Genomic DNA, 25,661 nt, shown 5'->3' with positions numbered 1-25,661 from the left:
AAAGACTGATCCCCTCTCTCCCTCACCCTCACCTACTATCTGTTCTCAATACAGAAATCAAAGTGAGCACATTAAAACCTATGTGAGGGAAGAGACCAGTGAGTTCTCCAGGGCAGAGTGTAGAGGCAGGGACGAACTACAAAGCTACACCAAGAAAGTTCTGAGTGATGGGAATGTTCTGTATCTTAACTGTGGTGGTGGCACCTGTCTCACAGGTAAGCACAACTGTCTAAACTCACAGAGCTGGACACTTTAAATGGGTGCAGTTTATATTATACTTCAATAAATATTATTTAAAAATCACATCGGAGCATGGCTACTCAAACTCCTCCAACAGCTTTCCAACACACACAGAATAAAAGCCAAGGTCATAGTCCAACAAGGTTCTCCCCATTACCTCTGACAATTCCTACTCCCTCTGCCTCACTCAGTTCTTCCAGCCACAATGGTCTCCATGCTGATTTTCAAACATACTTGGCATATTCCCACTTCAGGATTTTATGCTTTATTTTCCCTCTGGCTATGACGTTCATCTTCCTAATAACTGAATGGCTCATACCCTCATTTCCTTTTAAATTTTATTAGTTTATCTTCTTTATCATGTCTCTTCCACTGGAGTTTAGGCATGTTTTCTTGTTTTGTTTTAGCCTGTTTTGTTCACTGCTGTATCAACCAGTACCTGGCACACGTAAGTGCTCAGTTTTTACATGAATGAACAAATTAGCCCTCAGGCCACTGACCACATCTTACTGACCTTTAAAAAAAGGACAATTATAATAGAAAACAAACTTTGTTTACCAAAAGGGAGAGGGAGAGAAAGAGGAACAAATCTTAAGTATGGGATTAGATTTTAAAAAAAGGACCTACTGTATAGCACAGGGAATTATATTCAGTATCTTACAATAACCTATAATGGAATATAAAGTGAATTCATATATATGCATAACTGAATCACTTTGCTGTACACCTGAAACTAACACAATATTGTAAATTAACTATACTTCAATTTAAAAAAAGCTCATGGATAAAAAATTTATTTTACTTTGTTTGCTTTATTCAATAAGATAGTTAGAAGTCTACTTTATCAAATCATCATGAAATATTTCTTATGATTTCAGCCAATCCTCAGCTTATTCCAACTTATAAAATGGTTGATATTTTCTATCTCCTATTAACAATATACAAATGTAAACCTGGATAATAAATATTAGATTTCAACCAAAAAAAAAATTACAGACCTACCAAATCATAAACCTATGTTATCAAATTCCAGAGGACTCTAACCATCACTTCTGAGCAAGCTCCTGATCCTGCTGAATCCCAACTAAATTCTGAGCATAGCCATTCTAGCTTTGTCTTCAAAGCCTCTAATCTTCCTCCAACCCTTTCATTCTTACGTAGATAACCATATTTCAAAGGTTCTCTGAAAGAGCTTTAAGTATGGTACACCTCTTCTCAATCCCAAACTCACACCTCCTATGTGCACCCATCGCAGAAAAGATTCCCTTTCCTGTGTGTCTAATCTTCTACCTTTTTGCCTTTAATTCTGGGAATCAAAATCAAAATTGGAAATTTTGAATTAGAAGGTTAACACGGAAGAAAAAGTGAAAATCCAAGAAAATCTCAATAGAGATTGGGGGGAATTGATTAGATCTAGCAAAGATATCAATATTGATCTTTTATATTTAAACTCTCATGTATTTTGCTTGGAATATTTATTTTAAAACTCTAAATTTAGTGTATTTTCTATTCCAACAGCCAAAATTAAATAATCTCTCTTTTCAGAGATTTAAATCACCAAAAGTCTGGTCTAAAATTTAGCTCCACTAAGTTACCTATACCAATTTAAAGATGACTGGATAATAAAATGGCAAGGGGTATGAGAACAACTCTATTCATTCCTAGGTAACCAAAAATAAATGAGTTATTCTTGCTTTTTCAAATTCAATACTTTTCTTTTTCCATGTTGAACAACAGTCATTCAAGAACTATACTAAGTGTCACTATGTGTCAGGCACAGTTCTAGATACTTGGGTACATCAGCAGAACAAAACAGATAAAAATTCCCTCTTTCATGAAGCTTTCGTTTAGTAGTCATTATCTTCTTTTCTATTTAACACAGATTTCAGATGTGCATTATAAGGGTGATGGAGGAGCATGCTGCACATAGGATGTGAATTAGAAGACGTTTAATGTTCCAGTTTTACACAGAAGGAAACCAAAGATCAGAAAACACACCTAGTTTACTTAAGTCAGAGATGATCTTCAAATGCCTAGCATCCCAAATGCCACTCTAATATTTCTAAATAGCTCAAATTAAAGGTTAAAAATTTCAGCTTAATCATTAAAGTGTCAAATTGTGGGAAACATTTGGGGAAAAAATCAAATACTTACAGTACTATGAAAAACAACACTGTGTCCCTTCCCTAAACTTTCTATATGAGCTGAGAGGTTAAAGCATATGGCTCGATGTCTTATCGCGTCCAGTGTTTGTGCATCGAAGAAATCATGTGGTCGTGCTAAAAGTCAATACAAAAGAGGTAAAGAATATTTAGAAAAATGTTAAGTATGCCAAACAGACATTAACAATCAGTTTTCCACAAAAATATGCAATAAATAAAAAAGCCTGAAACAATTAACAAGTATACATCTAGTGTTTAAATGCAAGATTTTCTTTGCTTTCAAAACACAGAATACAGTTGACAAGGATGTACAAAAACAGAACTCCAACTAACGAGTGAATGTGGGTTAATTCTGCACCTTGGTGTGTGAGGTTCTAGCCTGAACCTCATAACCTACATACCAGCTATATCTTTTTCATGTATTTTATGAAATATTTTATACATTTATCATATATTTTACTCCAGCATCTCTCCTGAGCACTGGTCCTGCATTTCCAATAATCTGATAAACGTCTCTATCTCTGAAGTACACTGATCTCCTCCATCTCAGCCAAACATAAGCAATATTTTTCATGTGCATTTTATATTAATATCTAATCAAAAAAATTCCAAGTTTGGGTTTTTGACAAGCATTTTCTTGATTATGACTAACCCTTTTAACAATCTAAGAAAATTATAAAGACATTTTTGAATGCCAATGAGTCCACCAAAATTCTAACTCCGAATTTTGCCAGGTATTAGCTGTGTGACTTTGGGTAAGCTGCTTAATTCTGTCTTAGCCTGGTTCCTTATTTGTGAAATGGAAATACAACAGATTATAAGTAAGTAAAATAAATGCTCATGAAAAAAATGCCTTAAGTCATAAAGCAGTTTATATTAATAAGCTTATACCGTTTTTAAATAATAAATTCAAAAACCTAGACTAAGTATAATCTTTTAGTATGATAACAAAGTTATACATTGAAGATTTGGTAAGAACATTGTTTAAACTTCTGCTTTCATCCTATTAATATTATACACCATGTTGTTTTTATTCTTAATAAAATCTGTTCAAAGTAAGGAAATGAATTTATTATTTCACAATTGTGGAGCTTTATAATACATGAAATATTTTAAGATGATCTATAGTTAAAAATTAAAAATATTTTAAGATGATCTGTAATTACAAATTAAACTTCATTGACAATAAAAGAAATGGCTTGATTTCTTGGAACTGCATATTCTGAATTACATGTATGCTGATTTACCACACTATTCTGACTTGCTCCTACATGGAGTGGGTTTATCTCCACAATTCACTGAGTTCTTAGTACATCTACACAAATCTACCAGTTGGCATACTCAATAGAACAATGAAGACAGATCTTTTCTCTTTGGATTTTTTTTTTCCTCAAAAGGAAATAAGCAAAATGCCAGATAGTAATAAACTAACAGAACCCATAAGACAGTGATAATGGGAAGTCAGTACGGAAAAAAACGTGACATTTATGGGAGAGAGAAGTCTCACTAACAGTGAGAAACAAATCCCCTTCCTATTTAACCTGCTGCTACCGGGAAAAAACGTGTGCTTTCTCCATCCTCTCCAAGTATGCTTTCTCCCGGTAACAACAAGCACTTAGAGAAAATAGTAACTCATCCCTCTAACTCATTCAAATCTATCACCCCTCACTCAAGAGTCACACATAAAAAAGTCACCACTTGAATTAAATGCAGAGTAATAAAAGGAGCCCTCAAACTCCAGACTGTATGCACTCAGACCTTAATCATGTTCTGTCCACTATTAAAGCACGAAGAATACTAAACTAGAACAATCGTCTCCAAAGCAGATGTGTGTCATGGCCCCTTAAAGTGGGGAAGAAAATAATTGTGCTTCTTTTTTTTTCCACCCAATCTCAACGTTTTCCACTATTCCTTCTTGGTGCATTAGCAATGTTACCTGTATACACTGTATAAATACACAAATTAGGACTGGGCGCCCAACCATTTTTTTTAACTGATGAGCTATGTAATCAAAAAACCTTTTGAAGACCAAAAAAATAGACTCTATTTTCCTCTGGTTCAAAAGTTTACAAACATCTAATTATGTTCTACCGTAAATATCGAGGCTCCATCTCATAATCTGGTCATTAAGTACATAAGCACTGTTCACATGTGTCCCAACTGACGGCTAAGTACTGAGACACAGACTAGTTTTGCTACTCACACACATCGCTTTGGAGGAGGAAGTCACTTAACTTTTACCTCAGTTTTATCTTTAACATGTTCAAAATACTTTTAGGAACACCAACACTGTCAAAATTTCGTCTTAACTTAGAATCAAAGTAGCCCTCAAAATCTAATTCTATACAGAGTGTATTCTAAGGCCAAATACACTCACCCTCCCTTTGATACTACAGGTAGAAACATCACTGAATTCTCACACTGACAGACCAAGACCCTATCTGTTCATTACTGTTAACAAAAACAGATCAGCAGAGCTGAAGAATGGTAAAAACTGAATCTGCATGAAAGCCCAAGATATAAATAAATGCCACCTAATACGTACTGATACGCAGTGGAGCACTTACGTAATGAGCGCCGTCTTTTGTTCTTTAATTTCCTCCTTTTGTTCATTCCAGCTTTAGAAGGAGATTCTTCTTTGGCCTTTGGCTGGCTAGAAACTTTTGAGGAGTTCTGCTGACTGAAGTGTGTCGGTACATGGCGAGCTAGCCCTCCCTGAGAAGCAAAGCTGGCATTGCACCCACCAACAACACACTAAATAAAAATAAAAAAGGACGTCAGGGATGCTGTGTAAGACACAAGCGTAATATGAACGAGTGAATATTTTGTATTTTCACAAATTAATCAGTAACACTACACAACTATTTCCAGAAAGAATCTATGAGGGATCAGTACAACCCTTTCGTTTTGTAGGCTGTACAAAATAATACACATTAAGCAATGGCAGAGCTGGAGAGTTTCTTTACTCCTCAGTTTACTGCTCTTAGCACTATACACAAGACCAAAACGGTGGGATCTTCCTTCCAGAAAACCCTAGAAATTAATCACTTTTCTAAGAGGAGCAATAAGTTGTTTTCACATCAAAGAACTGGATAATCTAACAATAACTTGAATTCCTGCATTTTTTAAAGTTAATTTTATCTTAAGGTTTATGCTACTTCAAAACCTTCAGCAGACTCCCTACTGTTCTACACTGCTGTAACAGGAAAGAAATACAGTTAACAGTGACGTTTAAACTACTGGATCTAGTCTCTCAGAAAAAGCTTATGCTCAGGGCTGGTCTCATGCAGCCCATTGTAAGTTCCATTAATTACTGCTGCCTCGCAAGACTGAGAAGACAACCGGGTAACTTAACTACCCAGGTCACCTGGCAGATCTGCTGTTCCAACAACGGATGTACAGTATTTGGTTATCACTAACATTACAATGCTCAAATTAGCTACAGTATAAGTGTGAGATTTCTAGTTAGATCTTAGGAAATAATATTTGCAGGTCTTCTAACAAATGAATGTCACTAATTAAAACAAACACCATTTTCCAAAATGATCCCCAAACAGCAAAATGCACAGCTGGATTACTGGTGGCTTTTCTATTAGTAACTTATCCAAGTTGCTTAGTTTCTGACTTCACAACCAAACTCCAAGCATGCAAATATGTCATGTTTCCCATCAAATATATCCATCACATTCCCAGGTGGTTCAAATTAATTATGTTTTTCTAGATAATACCACCAAAAATTCCACATGCTTCCAAGGCTCTTTCTTTCAATCTAGGTACCGCTACCATTTTAAACTTCTAAAAACACAGTATAACCCTCTGTTAGTAGAGACCGTAACTTTATTCATGAAGTCTCTCTCAATCTGCCCACGCGAAAGGGAGCTCATCCTCCTTTGAGGACATCCTCACACTTTCAGAACATAACTAGATGACTTATCCCAACTCAACTTTTCCATTCCATTTTGAAGGCAGGAACATATTTTTACTGTGTATGTATGTATGTGTGTATATATATATATATAAATATAAAACCAGAAGCATCTTGCAAATCATAGATATTTCTAAATAGGTTAGCTTATAGAGTCTGATAAAATTGATTCTGGCTGAAACATTTCACAGCAAGATCCTTCTATCATGCCATTAGTAATTACCCCATTTATTTCAATATACAAAGGCATGTTATGGGCTCTAATGGCGCTCGGCCTTGCTAACAAAAAATCCTTGCCTATGCTAAGGTAAGCACTAAATTAAGAGGCAGAGGAATGACTCAAGATTTTAGTTGAAATAATTATATACTATGTCCAGTACTATGCAAGATGCTAGAAGTGTAAGGATGAATAGTTCTCACCCTGACAGAGCTTACATGTGGTCAGCAAGACACGTATATAAAGCAACAACTTCAAAGGACTTAAGTCAGGGGTAAGGCACAGAGTGCCGCGGGAGCCTTGAAAAGCAGCAATTAGCCATATCCAGTGCTTAACAATTTACTTAACTCTTACAACAACCCTACCCATAGTGTGGTCCTCAGAGAGCCTACATCAAGAATGCTCAGCTATAGATTCTGACCATGAGAAGTTTGGCATCTAATGGTTACTGAACTCTCAGAATTTGAAAACTTACTACACCTAGTTTGAGGACCGAAAAAGAATAATGCTCTTTAAAGTTTCCATCTTCTGTAGATCACCACACATTGCCACAGCACATCACTGTCCACCACAGGAGCCACTAGCCAAATTCTACCTTAACACTTTAAGGCTGCCGTAACTCAGAAGCTGAATTTTTATTTTTAGTTAATTTTACTATTTTCTGAGGTGAAATTCACATAATATACCATTTTAAAGTGTACAATTCAGTGGTATTTAGTGTACTCAGTGTTGTATAAGCATATGCAAGGTTACACAAGGATCAGTCCACATACTTGCCCAGGCTTGTTCTTTTCATTTATTTTATTAAAACCATCCTAGTACAATGTGGTATCTAATTGTGGTTTTTATTTGTATTTCCTTAACAACCACTTCAATTTTTAATTTAAAACCTGATATTCAATTTAACTACTGAAAAACTTTTAAATGTTTGGAACTTAAATGTGTGAATCTACTTCACCACCTGCAAATTTTGTGAAATCTCAATATAGATGAAATGTTTTGCGACGGAATTAGGAGTGAAGCAGAATTCTCCTTTTGCGTTAGTTCTGCACTGTCTAACATATTTTAGCCTTTAGACACATACAGCTACTGAGCACTTAAAATGAGGCTAGTTCAAATTGAAAAGTGTTGTGAATACGAAATACATATCAGATTCTGAAGATTTAGTACCCAAAAAAAGCAAAACATCTCATTAATTCTGTATATTGGCAAGATGCTGAAATAATATAATGGGTTAAGTCAGATATTATTTAAATAATACTCATTTGTTTCAGTCATTTTAACGTAGCAATGAAAAATTTTAAATGACACATTTGGTTCACACATATTTCTATTATATGGTACTGCCAAAGAAATAAGCCATGCAATACTGATTTTTTTTTAACTTCTCAATTTTAGAAGACATCACTCTTGTATTTCCTAACACCTACTCTAAAAACATACTTTAAATAAGCATCTTTTGTAGCCCATGTGTCAGATACTTCAAGGAATATAATATAAATAAGATAGTCTTTGTCCTTGGATTCCCGGGTTAATACTGGTTATTTGATTTGCTGGGAAACTCCACATTTCAAATTTTAGAACTGCTACTTGACTACAATTAAGGCAGCAATGGCAACAGTTCAGGTCCAAGTCCCAGGTTTAAATTCAAAGAGATTTTGCAATATGACTCCCCCCCAGGATTATCCTTGGGGTCCCAGTAGGCTCAAAGATTCATTCAGTCCTGGGTTCCTTCAAAACTGTGAACGGTCAGCCCCAGTACTATCAAGAACTGAGAGAGTAAGTATCACAAGTATATTTTAACCAACAATGATTAATGCTTAGGAAATAAAAATACTAACGGGAATCCTAATAGCAAATTGTTTTCTCTTTGATCTTGAATATCATCAATCAAGAATCAAAAACAAGTCTAAAAAAAAAAAAAGTACAATGAGAATTCAGGATGAGAGAAGAGTACTTCTAATGAAAAGAAATAAAATAGAATCACATTTCACTAAAATACCAAAAAAAAAAAAAAAAAAAAAGAACACTTTACCCTAAAAGAAAATCATTTTAAGCATCATCTAATCAATATTCCACTCATTTAGTGTCTATCGCAGAACAGGGTAAGAGACATCATGTTGCCTCAAATCGTCTTAGTACCTTCATTCCTCTTAACGTGAGCCTTTCATGATGCTGAATGATTCTAATGTTCAAATACCCAGTTTCACCCACACCTACAATGACCACTGAACTGAATTCACCACACACGTGTTCTGATAAAAAAGCAAACCTGTTTTCAGCAATTCGGGAAAAAACTGGTTGTTGGACATGGAACGTTGTAAATGTTCTATCTCCCAAATCCACTGAAACATTCATTATGTCAGCTACTGTTGTGGTCAAGTAGCTGTTCTAAAATTCGAAACGTGGAATTACAGTCTTTTCAAACAGATTTGTTCAAATGAAGCAATACTAAGACTGCTTGCTAGCACAAAGACTGTCTCACTCATATTTATATTCCCATAAGTGCTATGAAAATCTACAAGGGGGTACTGAAACACAGAAGAGAAAACACCAGTTTCACGGAAGATGAGACAGTTATTAGCAGGTGATGAGAAGGAAAACAAAATTCCAGGTAGAAATGTTGGTTTCTTAGTTTTGACGAATGTACCACAGGAATATGAGACGGTAACATCTGGGGAAACTAACTGGGTGAAGGTACACGCGGACTCCCTGTCCTAGCTCTGGGGAGACTACCTGGGTGAAGGTACACGCGGACTCCCTGTCTTAGCTCTGGGGAGACTACCTGGGCGAAGGTACACGCGGACTCCCTGTCATAGCTCTGGGGAGACTACCTGGGTGAAGGTACACGCGGACTCCCTGTCCTAGCTCTGGGGAGACTACCTGGGTGAAGGTACACGCGGACTCCCTGTCCTTGCTTTGGGGAAACTAACTAGGTGAAGGTGCACGTGGACTCTCTGTCCTCGCTTTGCAACTTCTCTGTAAATCTAAAATGTTTCCAAAACAAAAAGCCTTTAAGATTTTCAGATAGAAAGCACAGCCTCCACAAAACCACAATGAGGGCAAAGTGTGAGCCTTTTGAGATCTACCAGTAGAAGCGTAAGCTGGAAGTTTCCTATGAAGGTACAGCAAGGGAATGAATGAGGAGGGAAGCAGGTAAACATCTGATGTGAAGTCTTATTATGCATCATGCTAAGAAATATGGGCTTTAATTGGGAAAAAGTGAGGAGTTACCAGAGATTTCCAACAGCAGTAACTAACTGAACCACAGAAGATGAACTGGGAATAAAACAGCAGGGTGAGAAGTATTAATAATATACAAAATACACTGAGAGGCAGGTAAATTGACAGGACTTGCTCATGTATTTAGGGGGAGTATAGAAGAAGTTAAGAGAGGAATCGGGAATAATGCAGGGCTCTTACAGCTAAGGTAACCGGATGGAAGATCTTCTTATTTCCTGAGTCCAAAATCGAACTACGTTTGGAACAGAAAACCAAGATTTTGTACATGTTAAGTTCAAATGGCTCTTTAGACATCCAAGCTGAATATTCTATTGTGGAATCCAAGAGGGAAAGTTAGGGCTAGAGATAAACATCTGGGAGTAATCAGAATATAAACAGTATTTAAAAGCAAAGGACTAGATAAGAACTGGGAGGGTGAGCCTTTTGAAGTCAGGCAGAACAGAGGCCAGCAAAGCAGGGTGGGAAGGAGCAACCACCACGGAGTCTCGGGGAATGAAGAACAAGCAAGTATGTATCAAGGGGGCCCAGAGAAGAAAGAGCAGGCTAATAAAAACAACACCCTACATCCAACACGCACATGGCGCAGATCTTCCTCCCCCATGCCTCCTCCCTTCAAAGAGCACTGAACTGGTAACTGCACTGACCATAGAAATGTTTAGTTACCAGCTTTTATAACAAAGCTCACCTGGTATTATAAGTGGTTATTTCTCTTGTAGGGTCCCCCATAAGAGAAATATCTTGTCAACATAAGTTCTTAAGCCTAGGTGTACATCCAAATCATCTAAAAGATGTTTTAAAATATAGCTATGTTTATTAATTACACTGTGGAAAATTGGACCATAAAAATCCATCAAGAGAAAAACTGATCAAAAAAATATGGTGAACTATCACACATAAATATTACACAACCACTAAAAAGTTAATAAGCTTACTGACATGAAATGATGTCCAATATAGAACTGAAAAGGTAGGGTACACATAGGTGCAAAACCATTCCATTGATTTCTTTACTTTATATATATATGCAAAGAAGTCAAATACAGAAGTCAAGTTTTCTACAGATGTTAGATTATAGTTATACCATCTTCCTATTTAAGCTTTAAAACACCAAAATTTTAATATGAAGCAAGCATTACTTTTATAAAATACTTATTTTCATGTGACAGAGTGGAGGAAGAAAAGCAAGTCAAGACTAGGAAGTAAGAAAAAGCTTTGCTGGCTGTGCACTTCCAAGGTTGGTCACAGCCAGGCAACTCCAGGTACTATGCTAGCCCTTCCTTTCCCTAGTCTCCATCCCTTTTCTCTATTCAGGCTTCATTCTAAAGAATTAACAACTTTACAGATTTTCAGTAAAGACAGTGCACGTTTTTACAAACTCATCATCAAGACATCAATTATCCCACAAAAACCATCCAACAGCACAAGCAGCCACACCGATGTTGTTTAAGATATGACTAAAACTGAACTCTTAAAGCATACAGTGACTCTTAATAAAAAAGATAAAAAATACCATACACTCCCAAGAATCACCAAGTTCCAGACTAACAGCTAGTAAGAGATATAAAGAGTAATGCAGTGACAATGTACAGAACACACGTCACACAGGAGCCCTTCTGCACAAGGACTTACTGAGCAGCCCTGGAGCACAAGGGGTTAAGGACACAGCCCCTGGGTTCACACTATCTCTGAAGTCCTCAATCTGGTGCTAACTGCCCACGACCTTAGAAAATATTTAATCTCTTTTAACCAATCTCCTCATCTAAAAAATGAGGGCAACCAACACAATTAACTCAAAGAATTGTGCAGATTAAATCAGTTAAGATACATAATGCAATAAAATATGTAAGTGATGTGCAAGGCACAAAGCAGCACTGAATATTCAAGTCTTCGTCAATCATGATTATTTCTGACCCATACTCACCATATTCACTACACAACAAACACAAGAACATTCAACATGAGAAACTTATGCAATCAACTGCTATTACACTTAATTTCTGGATAGTCCAAGCTCCCTAGTCAGAAATATTTTTTAAGTATTTTTAAATTGCCACCATAAAGTATCACCCACATATGTGAAACTATATACTACTCCCTAAACAGTCCACTCTTTAATGCTTCCTTTTCTTTCTTTGAAAAGCACATTATTTCTATAATTAGTGGTGGCAGTTGCACAACCTCTTCCAGTGAATACTAGTATTTTAGTGAATACACTAAAAACTACTAAGTAATACACTTGGTAAGTTTCATGGTAGGTAAGCTGTATTGTTTCATACACATACACACACCTGAAATGATCCCTATCACAGTAAGAGAAAACTCTCAGCTTGTAAGATCCCCTCATATTCATATAGTAAGGACTGGCAAAAGATTTTTTAAACAGAATACAAAAAGCACTAAGCATTAAAAAAAAAAGTTGATAAAGTAGATTTCACCAAAACTAAAAAGTATTCTTCTTCTAAAGATCCCATCAGGAAAGGTAAAAAGGATAACCAAAGATAGACTGGAAGAAGGTATTTACAATACATGTATCTGACAAAGGACTTGTACCCAAAATACACACAAAATTTCATATAATAATAATAAAAGCCTAACTATTAGATAAAATAAATAATACAAAGGGGCTTGAATAGGCACTTCACCCAGAAAAGGAAATTCAGATAGCTAAGAAGCCCATGAAAATGTGCTCAACATATCATTACTCACCAGGGAAATAAAAATTAAAGCCACAATGGGATACCACTACATACACACCAGAATGGTTAAAAATTAAAATGACTGCAAATACCAAGATGCAGTGCAACTAACTCTCATTCAATGCTGGTGGGAATGAAAAATGATATGACCAATTTGGAAAAGTTCATAGTTTCTAAAGCTAAATATGTCCTATTCTATGACTCAGTGATTCCACTCATAAGTATACACTCAAGAGAAATGAGTACTTGTGTGCAATCAGAAGATATCCAGAACAGTGTGTTCAGGACAGCTTGATTAATAACAGCCAAAGTCTGGAAACAACCAAATTGCCCACCAGCATGTGCATGGATAAACTATGGTTTTCTGTACACTGGAATACTACACAGCAATTTTTTAAAATGACTGGTACATATTAAAAAAAAGGACAAATCTCACCGCTATTCTGTTGAGTGAAAAAAGTCAGACACAGAAGTTCACACAACTACGTCAGGATGACAGAAACCATAATATGGCCTGGGGCAAGGAACAAAGGATGGGAGAGGGATAGACTGGGAGGAGCCATTAACAAGTCTGGTTTCACTGAAAATATTCTTCATTGGAGTGGTGCACACAGGTGCATACAAACATATGAAACAAATCCTTAAACTGTTGAATACTTAAGCCTACTTTAAATACTTTACATTGTGTCATGTTATAACTAAAAAGTTTTTTTCAGACTGGCCTCAAACATCATCACCTCCTCTCTCTATAGTCACACGTGTTTCATTACTTAAATCTACTTAGATTTGTATGAACCTAAAGAATGTAAGTTCCCAGAAGGGCAGAGGCCAACCTTCCTTATCCACCTTGCTTCCCAAACGCTTAGCACATTGCCAGGTACTGCAGACAACAATGAACAGTTTTCTGATTCAAACGATTCCTATGACTTACAGAACAATGCCTCACTACAGTTTCTAAAAAGAAATTTGGAGGGGAAATCCATTTTATATGCTTTGAAATTAACCTGAACATCATAATCAACCAGCCAGAGAATAGCTGCCTTGAAAAAAATATATGGAAATACACACAATGAGAAAGTAAATGATTTTTTACTTTAACAACAATCTCTTACATTTATTAGATATCTATACTGTTCAACTCTGAAGTAACTATTATTACCAGCTACATGTTAGACAGGAAGTTTAAAAAGCTGTCCCAGGTCACACACTTCAGGGCCAGGATCCATAGTATGACTAGGAAAGACTAGGGTGATTAAAGTTATAAAACCCACATGCCAACATAAAGCACAATGAGATTATTTATTTTTAAAAGAACAAAGAAAGAAAAAGAAAGCCAAATGGTTAAATACATGAAAAGAGGGCCAACCTCACTGATAATAAAGGGAAAGGAAATTAATACATTAGGATACAATTTCTCATCTATTAGCTGGGCAAAAATACAGAAATTTGACAACACCCTCTCAGCAAAGCTATGAAAAAGGCAGACCCTCTAACATTGCTTATGAGGGCACAACCCCTAGAGAGGGCAGTTTGGAAGTATTTATCAGAATTACCAATGTTTACTTAGCCTTTGATCCAACCATTCACATCATTTTGGGAAATTTTCCTACAGTATAATTATACATGCACAAAAATGACTTATGTTCAAAGATTCATCATCGCAGCACTATTTGCAATAAGCAAAAGACTAGAAACAACCCAAATGTCTATACAAGTCTGTTTAAATAAACCGCGACAGCCACACAACGGAACACCATGAAGCTATTAAAAAAGAAAGAATATTCTCTACAGATATGAAAAGATCTCTAGCACAAAGTATGTTACAAAAGCAAGGTGCACATACATGCAGTAAAGATGTTAATAACGCGGGAACTTGGTATGGGACACGTGGGAACTCTATAATCTTTGTAATATTTCTGTAAATCTAAAACTGCTCTGAAATAAAAAGCTTATAAAAAAAATAAGGTACAGACAGTATACAGTTTATCGGATTTTGTGTGAGAAGAGGAGAAAGATACTGCATATGCATCTGTAGTTTCATAAAGAATTCACTAAAAACTAGTAACAATGGTTACATATTTGGGGAAGAAAAAAATAAAGAACAAGAAAGGGAGCACGATTTCTCAATATAAATATTTTCTTCACAACTTAACTTGTTAATGATTGTCTTTTCAAAACAAAAAGGTAATTTTTGAAAACCAACTCCATGAGAATCATCTCCTTCTCTAATGAAACCCAAGGGAAGTTTCTGGCACAGTATTTGCATACCAGCAGATACTGTGTTAACAACTACTAAATTTCTTTAAATACAAACTTTTAATCTCTATGGTATATGCTTTCCATAGTTACAAACCAAAATATTTTAACTCTTAATGAATATAGAAGGAAAAATGGTTTTTACAGAAAATCACTCTTTATACAGATTTCCCTGAATACCTCTAATTGACATAGTAATTTACAATTAAACTCAGAAATATGACCTCAAGACAGAGTGAAGCAAATCCCATAATGTTCTACAATTTCATTTTTCATATAATAATCAATATTGTTTGCTAATAAAGAGTGAAACCTGTGACAGTCAGAAAATATAATTAAGAGCACAAGGTATTAACCACAACCAAGCAATTTTAAAGACATACATTCAAGTCACTGGTCTGCCTATAGCAGTATTCAAGACCCTACCTTCACAGTGACTTTCTTCTGGTCTTCAAATTTAAAAAAAAACAAAAAACCAAAACTGGATTAAATTATCTTTACTTCATCTATTTTATAAATTCCATGTATCCACAGGAATGTTAAAACAACTGGTCCTATAAAAAGTTTTTAGAAGGGCTAAAGTACGCCCATTAAGAAACATGTCAACTTAACTTGAAGTTAAGGAAAAAATTCACATACACTTATTTACCTTAAAAGGTTTGTCTCCACTGTGTGTCAGCATATGCCTCTGTAACCAACTCTGACTGGTAGACGGAGTGTTATATACTTTACAACCTTTCCATAAGCAAACAAAAACCTGTTAAAAGAAGAGCCATAATTATTTTCATCACTTATTTCAACAAGGACTTTTATTCCTTGTAAATTCAAAAAAACATGTTTCAAGTCTTCAATTGACAAAAAGAGCCATTTCACGTACAAGTCAATCAAAATGCTTAATGTAGTTAAACTTTCTGAACTTCCAGCATGAGAGGCATAGTTTTAACCTACCTCCCTTAAGACTTATTCCCTCAATAAGGAACTTATATATCAATCCAAAGTGCCACTCAGAAGGAAATATACAAAATATGAATGATACATGCCTAGGAACCAGAACCATTATTTACATTTTTCTATTTATTGCATGAAGGAACAAGCATGTATTAATTATAAATATCAGAGAAATATTAAGGTATAAAGAAACAAAGAAAAATAAATCAAAATAGTCAACTGGTGGGTACTGACAGTTTCATCTTCAAAGAATGAGTAAACAAATTATCCAATTACAATTTTCATGCTCTTGATTTCCTATTCTCAAGTGCATACTAGTATTACTTAATTTTCCATTGTCCTACTTATTAAAAATGATTTCCAATTATCTTAAAGTAAAATCTAATGCAAGATGTTAAAACTAATATACCTGCAGAAGCAACAGGCATGAGCTACTCTATCATTGTAACGGATCCATATTCATGGGTTCAGGCAGCTGAGTATGACTGGGTTTGGAAAACAACAATCTAACAAGTAACAACATAATCTTTACCATCTTCCTACCAGTGAGGTATCAATTTAACCAATTATATTTTATCAAACTGAACATTGAAAACTGCTCCCCAACATAAGTAAAAGAAGTATGAATCTACTGTAATCATTACCTTCAAAGAACCATTTATAAGCTCTGTTCTCTTCTAAGGTTAGAACAATTGTAACAGAACCACACTCTGAAGACTATAATGTACTGCACAGAGAACAGAACAAAGATACACACAGAACTGAGGAAACGGTCATTAAACAGTCACTTTAAAATAGTTTTTAAAAGTCTAGAAAAACAGGCTAAAATAAGTGATCAATTTTTACTCAAAACCATTTTACAATACTGCTACTGCAATCTGACATGACTGCTTAAGGAATGTTACTGAATATCCTGATTCCACAACAGATTAGCTAGTTTCTTTTAGTTAAGCAGGTATTATCAGTCAAAACATTTTTTCCTTGGCACTTAAAAATTCCTGACCCTTGTACATGTTTATAAAATGATTCCTGAAGTTCCCAGAATTAAAAGCTACTTTTTAAATCAATCTAGACAAAGAAAAAAATCTTCAAAGCTACACCTATATGCTGTGAAGATTAACTCAATTCTTGATTATCACATGCAAATAATCAGCGTTATCTATCAATTTCCTGACTCAATACTACAAAGACTCTCAGAGTCTTAAGTTTTCAATCCAAGAAATGAACAGGTTGGCTTAAAATGCTCTCACAAGTCATTAATATAAACAAATTGGCCTTAAAGTAACCATTTGGGAACAAAAGTAATGTCATTTATGCAAAGAAAAATTTTAACAATGATGAATTATGTTGTAACTCTTAAGTAACCCCTGTGCTGAGTTATTCTTAAAGAAACAATCAGACACTCAAATATTGTTCCTACTCAACCACTACACTGGAGAGAAACAACAATCCCTGATTTCCAATTCCTTTTCCTATGAATAAACATGCATATGGAGGCAATGGCAGACCTTGTAACTCCATCAGGTAACAGCCTCAACTGTAAGCACGTATGTTCTAGCCTAGACGGAATAACGTCTAGTAAAAACACTATGGCAGCAACACCTTCAGGTCCAAAGAAAAACCATAACCTTCAACCTAGTGGATTTTATAGGAAATGAAATAAGTGTAAAGAGATCAAAGCTAACTACGTTGAGCTATATTCTGGTTAAATACTTGAAAAATATTTCGATGTTGGGGGAAGCACTAAACTTACACAAAGATAGTCTTGATACATAAAATGGGCACTAAAAAATGGGCCACAAAAGTGTTTAAAAAGCTAAATTTCCTTTCCCAATCTATATTAGGAAGACCCTTTGATAAAGAGGTAGACCAAAATCTGACAAAAGGGTCTTTCTTCAAACCTGAGACTTTTTCGATGCACAATATATTAAAGATATTGAGACCCTATTTTTAGAAACTTCCTCCTTGTCAAAATTAACCCTGAAAACCAAACACTATAGGAATTCAACCCAGTATGAAAGGAATTATTCATGAGTAAAATCTGTCATGGTTCCTCTATACTATCTTAAAATGAACTAATATCTAGCTATGTTAATTAGACTACTGAGGCAAAAAGGCTCAGAGTTCAGTCTTTCATGATAAACAGGCTTAATTATATGTTGTATTAGATGAAACAAACAGAACAAAAGAATTCTATTCAGCCCTTTCATACTTTGTAGCTCCATGATCTTGAAAGAATCACTATCTAAATCTCTATTTCCTTTTTTACCAAACAGAAGCTAGGAGCACACAATTGATATAACTCCAAAACATAATGAAAATATAAGATGATATTATCTCTCAGAAGGACTAGTTACCAGAAAAATTGGGTTTCTATTAGACACTGGAGGTCCCTTCTCAGAATAAATGCCACAAATTTTTCTGCCAGACTCAAGGAAAAAAAAAAAGGTAAAAATACCACATAGTCATTAAAAGAGTATTCTTCTACTACCAAAAAATCTTCTGATTTACAATGTCTTAACTTACAAAACACAGAGGTCTAAAAGTTCAGTATCAGAGGAAGGGGTTCAGGCTTTCTGCTGAGAACCCCGCTAGAAAACCGTGCTCATTACTGTCAGAGCAGGTCAGCTTTACCTTTAGGGACCTCTTCCAGAAGGCTCAAAGTGAAGAAGGCTGGTACAAACCTGGGAACCCAGGGTTGTCTAAGTCTCCTTCACTTTGGTCAATCTTCCTAAACAGACGTACATAACCTGTGATGACTTGGGTGACAGTACAGATAAAGATAAATGCACTCACGCCTATCTGGTCACTAACATCTCACACTTGTAGTACACAAATGAATCCATCAAAAAAAAAAAATCTCTTTAAGAAATTTGTAAAACTCACTGCAAAATAATACAATGCAACCTGACGTCTAAGCAGGCATAAGAAAACTTTAATTATTAGTAAACTAAAATCATCCAAATATACTCTAAATACAGAGCCAGTAAGCCATTCCACACTTTGCAGTTCCAGTAAGCTCTGTATTTAGAGTATATATAATTTACATGCTCAAAGGGGGTGGGAAAAAAGCCTACTTTTACTAAAGAATTTGATTCCTTCTATAGTAAATGATACAAAAGGTTTTATATTGAATAAGAAATAGACCACCTATAGTCAGGAAGGGGATGAATGGATGATCTCATGGTTCCTTTAAGCTCTTAGGGAAAAACTTGCTCATTTCTTCATAAACATACAGAAGAGAAGCAAAATGTTTTTATATCTAACTGTTTTATCTCAAATCAGCCTACTCTTTCAAGATCTGTCGAAAATGAAGGAAGGCTATGATGTTGTATTCTATCATTTTTAGCCACATTAAATGTGTTAACATTTCAGTTTCCTCTGTTAAAAGATATTTAATAAACAGAGGATAATATTTAATAAAACTCTCAAAGTACAAGAATTCTCATTTATTGCAAAAGATATGACCAATTTCATGTTGTGTTCAGAAGATACCAGATTGGCAATCAAAAACTCAAAGTAACCTCCTAAGATTGATTCCACCTCCTAGCAGCATTCAGATTGAACCATGAGATTCTCCAAGTGTCATTTTATCTAACATAAAAGTAACTCATTCGAGTCTCCAAGTAATAACAACCTATGACTCTCCCCACCCCAGAATGTCCCTGTGGCCCTATCCCCTTAAACACACCAAAGAGCATATACAGAAATAAACTTATGGGGGGTGGGAAGGGACAGATTAGGATTTCAAAATGTAAAATAGATAAACAAGATTATAATGTATAGCACAGGGAAATATATACAAGATCTTATAGTAGCTCAGAGAAAAAATTGTGACAATGAATATATATATGTTCATGTATAACTGAAAAATTGTGCTGTACACTGGAATTTGACACAACATTGTAAAATGATTATAACTCAATAAAAAATGTAAAAAAAAAAGTAAACTTAGTAAAACAACATGTAAAATAATTTCTCCATCAGGAAACATGAACAGATTTCTTTCTGGGAACTGTTTTTAAAGTGAGAAAGTTAAGAAAGAAAAAAACAGAACACTAATGGGTCTTACTGAGCCACCGAAATCCTACAAGACAAAGTTCCTCGACTACCAAGGACTTGCGTGTATACTAAGAGAACACTGTGCTTGAAATCTGATTAGCAAAATAAGCTCAGTCTAGTTTTTGAAATCCAGTCATGCAGGGACATAGGTACCCAAGAACATAATTCTATTTTACTTAATGAAAGAGGTTAAATTTTTCTTATTTTTATTTTTTAAACAGACGTACTCTCATTATTCTTTTTTTTAAAGGTATATTCATTAAGTGGTCTTTAAAGGGTTAGTTTAACTTTTAACATAGAATTAAAAGTATTCATCTACTTGGATACATGAAAAAGTCAGGAAAACCTAAACTCCACCTGACTTCAGCCTCCAAATATAATTAAAGCCCACATGACCTGGCAACAAAAATAGCTTAAAGGAGGGTAAAGAAGTTTCTAAGCTGCTATATGATCGCTTTATTTTTCCCAGGGTGAAGATTAGAGTGGGATGAGAAAAAGAACAGGAAATAATATAGTATTTATATTTTGCTAACTTACTGCTCCAGAAAAACTATCACCTTTCAATAATTAGAAACATATAATCTGCTGGAATTACCAACATTTTCCTCATTTGTTTCTGTCCCACCATGAGTTTAACACTTGCAGTAGAGAGAAAATAAATAAAAACTCTTAAAAAAAATGTGATCAAAATCAGCTGTTTCCACTTATAGGAGGTACCAAAATAGTCAAATTTACAGAGACAGAAGGTAGAGCAGTGCTTCCCAGGGGCTAGAGGAGCGGAGGATTAGGGAGTTATTGTTTAATAGGGAGATTTCAGCTTGGGATCATGAAAAAGTTCCGGAGATGGACAGTAGTGATGCTTGCACAACAACATGAATGTACCTGATGCCACTGAACTGTACACTTAAAATAGTTCAAGTGATTTCTTTTTAATCTCCCTTCAAAGAGGTCATTAGAAAAAAAATGTTCCAACCAACAACTAACAACTATTTTACTTTAGATGAGATCAGACATGTGCAGGGTGTAGACACAATTACCCTATTTTAAAGCACAAACCAGATCAAGTTTTCAAATTCTCATTCATACTTTCATTCTGAAAGTTTAGTCTATATACCAAAGATTGATATGCAGAAATAAATGGAATGTATTTTCTTCATTTATCTGATCCTTTACATCTGTAGTTTAGCAACTAATGTCCTTCAAAGATCAGAACTCCTTTCTGAGGTCAAAACAGCATTACTCTTAAAATTAGCCAGAGAATCTTATTATTTGTAATAAAGAAATTTAATGAATAAGCATTCAAGAAATGACAGAGGGGGTTTTCATTTCAACAAGTTTACACTTACTGTAGAAATAGGACTTCCTGCCTAGCTCTGTAACATCAGTAAGGTACAGGTAGTTGCAGTGATTACATGATACACTCAGCCTGTAACTCCGTTTTTGCCTACAAATCTGTAAAAGGTTGAAAACGTTCTCATAAGGCTGTGTGCCAACTCAACTGGTAGGATCAAGACGTAGAAATGTGAAGCTCTTCTACACTTATTAAGAGACCGCCTGCCTAGCCTGGGATTCTACATGTAGTTGCTAAGTCAAGTGACTAAAAAGCATCATGCCATGGCTCAAACGACTACCTTAGTGATACACTGATAGACACTGTGTGACACCTAGCACTGGCTCACAAAAGGCAACCCTGTAACGACCAAGAAACCAACTTGGTTAAAACAGTTCCACTAGAAATCTGACATATAGGTGAGGGTGGAATAAAGACTGTTACTGAAGCTTAATCACTAAGCTGGGTTGTGCAGTAAAAATACCAAGGGCACAGTACATTAAAACACTCCTTGGTGTCTGCTTAGACCTTATATATATATATACATATATTAACTCTAATAATGCAGGAGGGGATAAATTAGGAGTTTGGGATTAGATACACACTGCTATATATAAAATAGATAAACAAGGACCTATTGTATAGCACAGGGAACTATATTAAATTTCTTGTAATAAGCTATAATGGAAAAGAATCTGAAAATCTGTGTGTATATATGTATGTGTGTGTATGTATAACTGAATCACTTTGCTGTACACCTGAAACTAACATTGTAAATCAACTACACTTCAATAAAAAATAAAATTTAAAAAAACCTACTAAGATAGATGTTTACATACATGAAAGTACTTAAAGAATCAAAAGATTGCTAACAAATTATAACACATTGTGATAACGGCAAATACTTCTTAAAAGAAATTTCAAATGCAACACCACTGGTTAAAATGTTCAGAGTGCCTGTTATGGCTGAATGTTTAAAAAAAAAAAAACTGTTAATATAAGTATCAATACAACCTTGGAAGCAGATACACACTCACTTAAATCAAGAAGACTTTAACCATTTTAGTATCAGTGTATCTCAATAGTGATGGCAGGCTGATAGGCAATGTGTGGTATAATAAATTATCTGTACTCACAATGTGACATTAATTTCTGGAAAGCGTACTAATGTAGTAACTATTCAAAACAAACCTAAATAAAGTTGAAAAAAATTACAATATCAATTTTATAAGTATTTTGGTCCATTATACTCTGACTCAGCTAATTTGCTTAGCTCTTTACTCGCTATCCAACAAAAATCATATGAGCTGACACAATTAGATGTATTCCTGAAAGAACATACGTCAATACTTACTAAGCCAGCACTGACAAGACCTGGGAAAGATGATCAACTATTACAAATAAGAAGTGCAGATTGTCACTTAACAGGACTGTATGTACTAACTCTGGTACCGACAGTTTCTCCAGTTAATTTCAGCATCAGGGATAATTCAGGACCACCCTAACAACAGAAATCCTACACAGTGCCAATTCCTAAATGTCCTCAACTCAAAGCATCAGAACCTTGGAATACATGAATTCATTTACAATATTCCCACTGTATTTTAGAAAGTCTAATTTCTTCAGAGTAATAGAACTAAGAGTAAATTAAAATCCAACACATAATTATGTTCTATTTAATTTGACTCCATGAAGTATGGGGGAAATAAAGGAAAAAAACATTTGAAAAAATAAAGAAATCCCAAATTACTTCGGGAAAAAAAAAGCCTAACTAGCAATTATAAAGCAATAAAACTAACGGAAACAGAGAGTGAAAAAAAATGACAAAACCAACCCCTCCTCGCTGACCATCTACATGTATGGAACGGATGTGATCTGCCAGATCTGGACTAGAGTTGAAGCAAGCCTGGCACTGGTCCCAACAACAATTATAGGCAATATTTTTGCTTGAAGAAGTAGTGCTTCCTTGTCCATTCATCATTGCTGGAGTTGAACGCCCACTGGAAATTGTGCTGTCTACATCCATTATAGTACTGCTTATGCTACAAAAGAAGAAAAAAGGCTGTGTTATTCCTAGAAATTCACTAACATGAATATGATCTTATAAATAATTAAGATTACCACTTGACATTCTGCCCCATAAAGCATACTAACCAGATTTTCCATTAGAAAACACTGCTTTGAAAGTATTTAGTTTCAAATAATTATTCTCTGAAACTAAATTACAAACAAGTATTATTTGCAACAAAGTGCAAATCAAGACAAAAAATGCTAGTACCTCAAAAACATATATGGGGTAATTTAAGCAATGTTTGGCAGACATGAAGTCTTCAGTACTACATCCTGCAGAAAACCACACACACACACACACACACACACAGAGCTTATCACATTTCATTTCTTCCACAGTTCTAAGAAGCATGATGAAGTAACAGTTTCCAGCTGCAAATAATTCAGAATCAAAAGATTATCTTTACAGTTCTGCAAATCACACTTGCTGATCTGAAATCTTATCTTCTAGTCACTAACCTGAGAATACAACTGCTATCACATCCTACCTCTTTCCATCTCAAAGAAGTTGGGAAATTTTGCTGTATTTCCCCTTCTTAATAGAAAGGCAGAAGAGAGAAAACTCAGTGCAATAAAATTTCTTTGATTTTACCAAAGTCCAAATAAAAAGTACTTTCCTGGCCCTCAGTTTTTTTTAAAAAACTTTTCTGTACCAAAAAAGACTGAAAATGCCAATCAACCCCTTTTACTTTTTATTTACTAAACAAAGTATTAAATGATAGTAATCCTTTTATTTACTAACAAATTACATTAGTAAAAGTTATAAAATTGAGTAATTTTGAATGCTCAAAATTTCACATCATAATACAATGCAACATACTTTGCCTTCATTTTAAAAGCAATTCACGCTTATGTTTTTCAGTATCTTCTCAATAGAGAAATTACATGGAAATAGTTTCAATCACAGAAGGACCAACAGTAAGAATGGTTCAGATTAAATACATCAAAAGCTATGTATCTGCTTGCAATTTCAGTACCAGTAAGTTATTTAAAAATCATATTAATTTAGAAGGGGTACATGTCCCTACACAAGTTTTTACTACAGAAAAATTTAAAGGCACAGAAAACTATGTCTAAATCTAAACTCAGATACAGAGAACAAACTAGTGGTTACCAGTAGGGAGTTGGGACGGGGAAGGGGCAAGATAAGGATGGGGGACTAAGAGGTACAAACTACTACATATAAAATAAATAAGCTACAATAAACAAGGATATATTTTACAATACAGGAAATATTGCCAATGTTTTATATTAACTATAAACAGGATATAACCTTTAAAAACTTGTGAATCACTATGTTGTACAGCTGAAAAGTTATATAATATTGTACCATCACTATATCCCAATAAAAATAAATAAATCTGAACTCAGTAAACACTTGGTCCTCTTTGGTATATATAGCTTTTCTCTAGTCATCTGCAAGTTTGCAAACATGACACATCAACCACAATTATTTCAGCACACCTAAAGTAAGAACTCACCTATAACTACTACAACCTTATTTACTCACAGCAAGAATTAAACTAAACTTTAACTTTTTAAATAAGCTAAATGAGGATTTGTGTCTAACATCAAATGTACCCATTTCAAAAAGACAGCAAAGATATTTTTGTAAGATGCTTCAGATCTGAAAAACGTCTCAGATTTCCCTTCAAAGGATATTTATGTATTTAGGTCCATCTGGCTGTAACTATCTACCAGTCAATATGTAGATTATAAATTTCAACTCTACAACTTCATTCTAAAATTCTGTTATCACTATAAAACTCTCAAATGTGAATCAACTCTTAAATATCTGAAAATGTATTCATATATCATTTGTTTTTACAGGAATAAACTGTAAGCATGATAGCTTTTCTATACTGAAACACAAATTTTTATTTGAGTCCTAGAAATTTCAAGTCTCATGAGGCCCTTAACTGCAAAATGGTTACCTATTTTCCTTACTACTTGCTTCATATGTTTTAAAACATTTTCCCTGTAAGGTATATACTTTCATAAACCATACTAATTAATTCCAAAGGCAAAATACTGTTTTAAGTGAATAACAAATCAGATTCAATTTATAAACTATCTCACAAAACAGGTAAATCTCAATGACCTACTGTAGTACCATCTCCAAGGCAAAAAAAAAAAAAAAAAAAAAAGCCACAAAAGTGCAGGGGAGTAATGTTCCAATCTGCACACAGAGGTGGAGGAGGAGGACAGACAGAGATACAGCTACCCTCTAAAGACAAACCTCTTCTGAAGGATACACAAAACACTGTCCATGTTGGGGTGGGTGGGGGGAAGTAAGAGACTTAACCTGTAAATCCCCTTTTGTATCATTTTAGCCACATTTATGTGCAGCTTTTCTTTGAAAGTTCAAAATTAGTTGAAAATGAAACCAAATCAATTTCTTTTAAATTGAACAAAGTAAAGCAAAGTGAAGAGACTCATATCCTTGAGACAAATCCAACTGGCAATAGTCTATTTACACAGAACTGATCCTATTTTGCTATTAACTTTACCA

At 34.7% G+C, this 25,661-nt stretch overlaps 1 protein-coding gene across 2 annotated transcripts in view; it reads right to left on the bottom strand.

The window, feature by feature from the left end:
* The window catches only part of AEBP2 (AE binding protein 2), a 51,805-nt gene that overhangs the window by 9,052 nt on the left and 17,092 nt on the right, over window positions 1–25,661 (bottom strand). The window contains exons 2-5 of one of the 2 annotated variants that reach the window (XM_074357773.1): window positions 22,914–23,121; window positions 15,389–15,496; window positions 4,970–5,156; window positions 2,395–2,519 (exon numbers count right to left, since the gene is read on the bottom strand). In XM_074357773.1, the coding sequence (XP_074213874.1) occupies window positions 2,395–2,519; window positions 4,970–5,156; window positions 15,389–15,496; window positions 22,914–23,121 (628 nt within the window). The remainder of the gene's footprint in view (window positions 1–2,394; window positions 2,520–4,969; window positions 5,157–15,388; window positions 15,497–22,913; window positions 23,122–25,661) is intronic. The other variant, XM_074357774.1, reaches the window with a different exon arrangement.

This window comes from Camelus bactrianus, chromosome 34 (assembly GCF_048773025.1).
Source record: "Camelus bactrianus isolate YW-2024 breed Bactrian camel chromosome 34, ASM4877302v1, whole genome shotgun sequence".
Lineage (NCBI taxonomy): Eukaryota > Metazoa > Chordata > Mammalia > Artiodactyla > Camelidae > Camelus > Camelus bactrianus.
The sequence above is the reverse complement of the archived record's forward strand: the minus strand, read 5'-3'. Positions and strand labels throughout refer to the sequence as shown.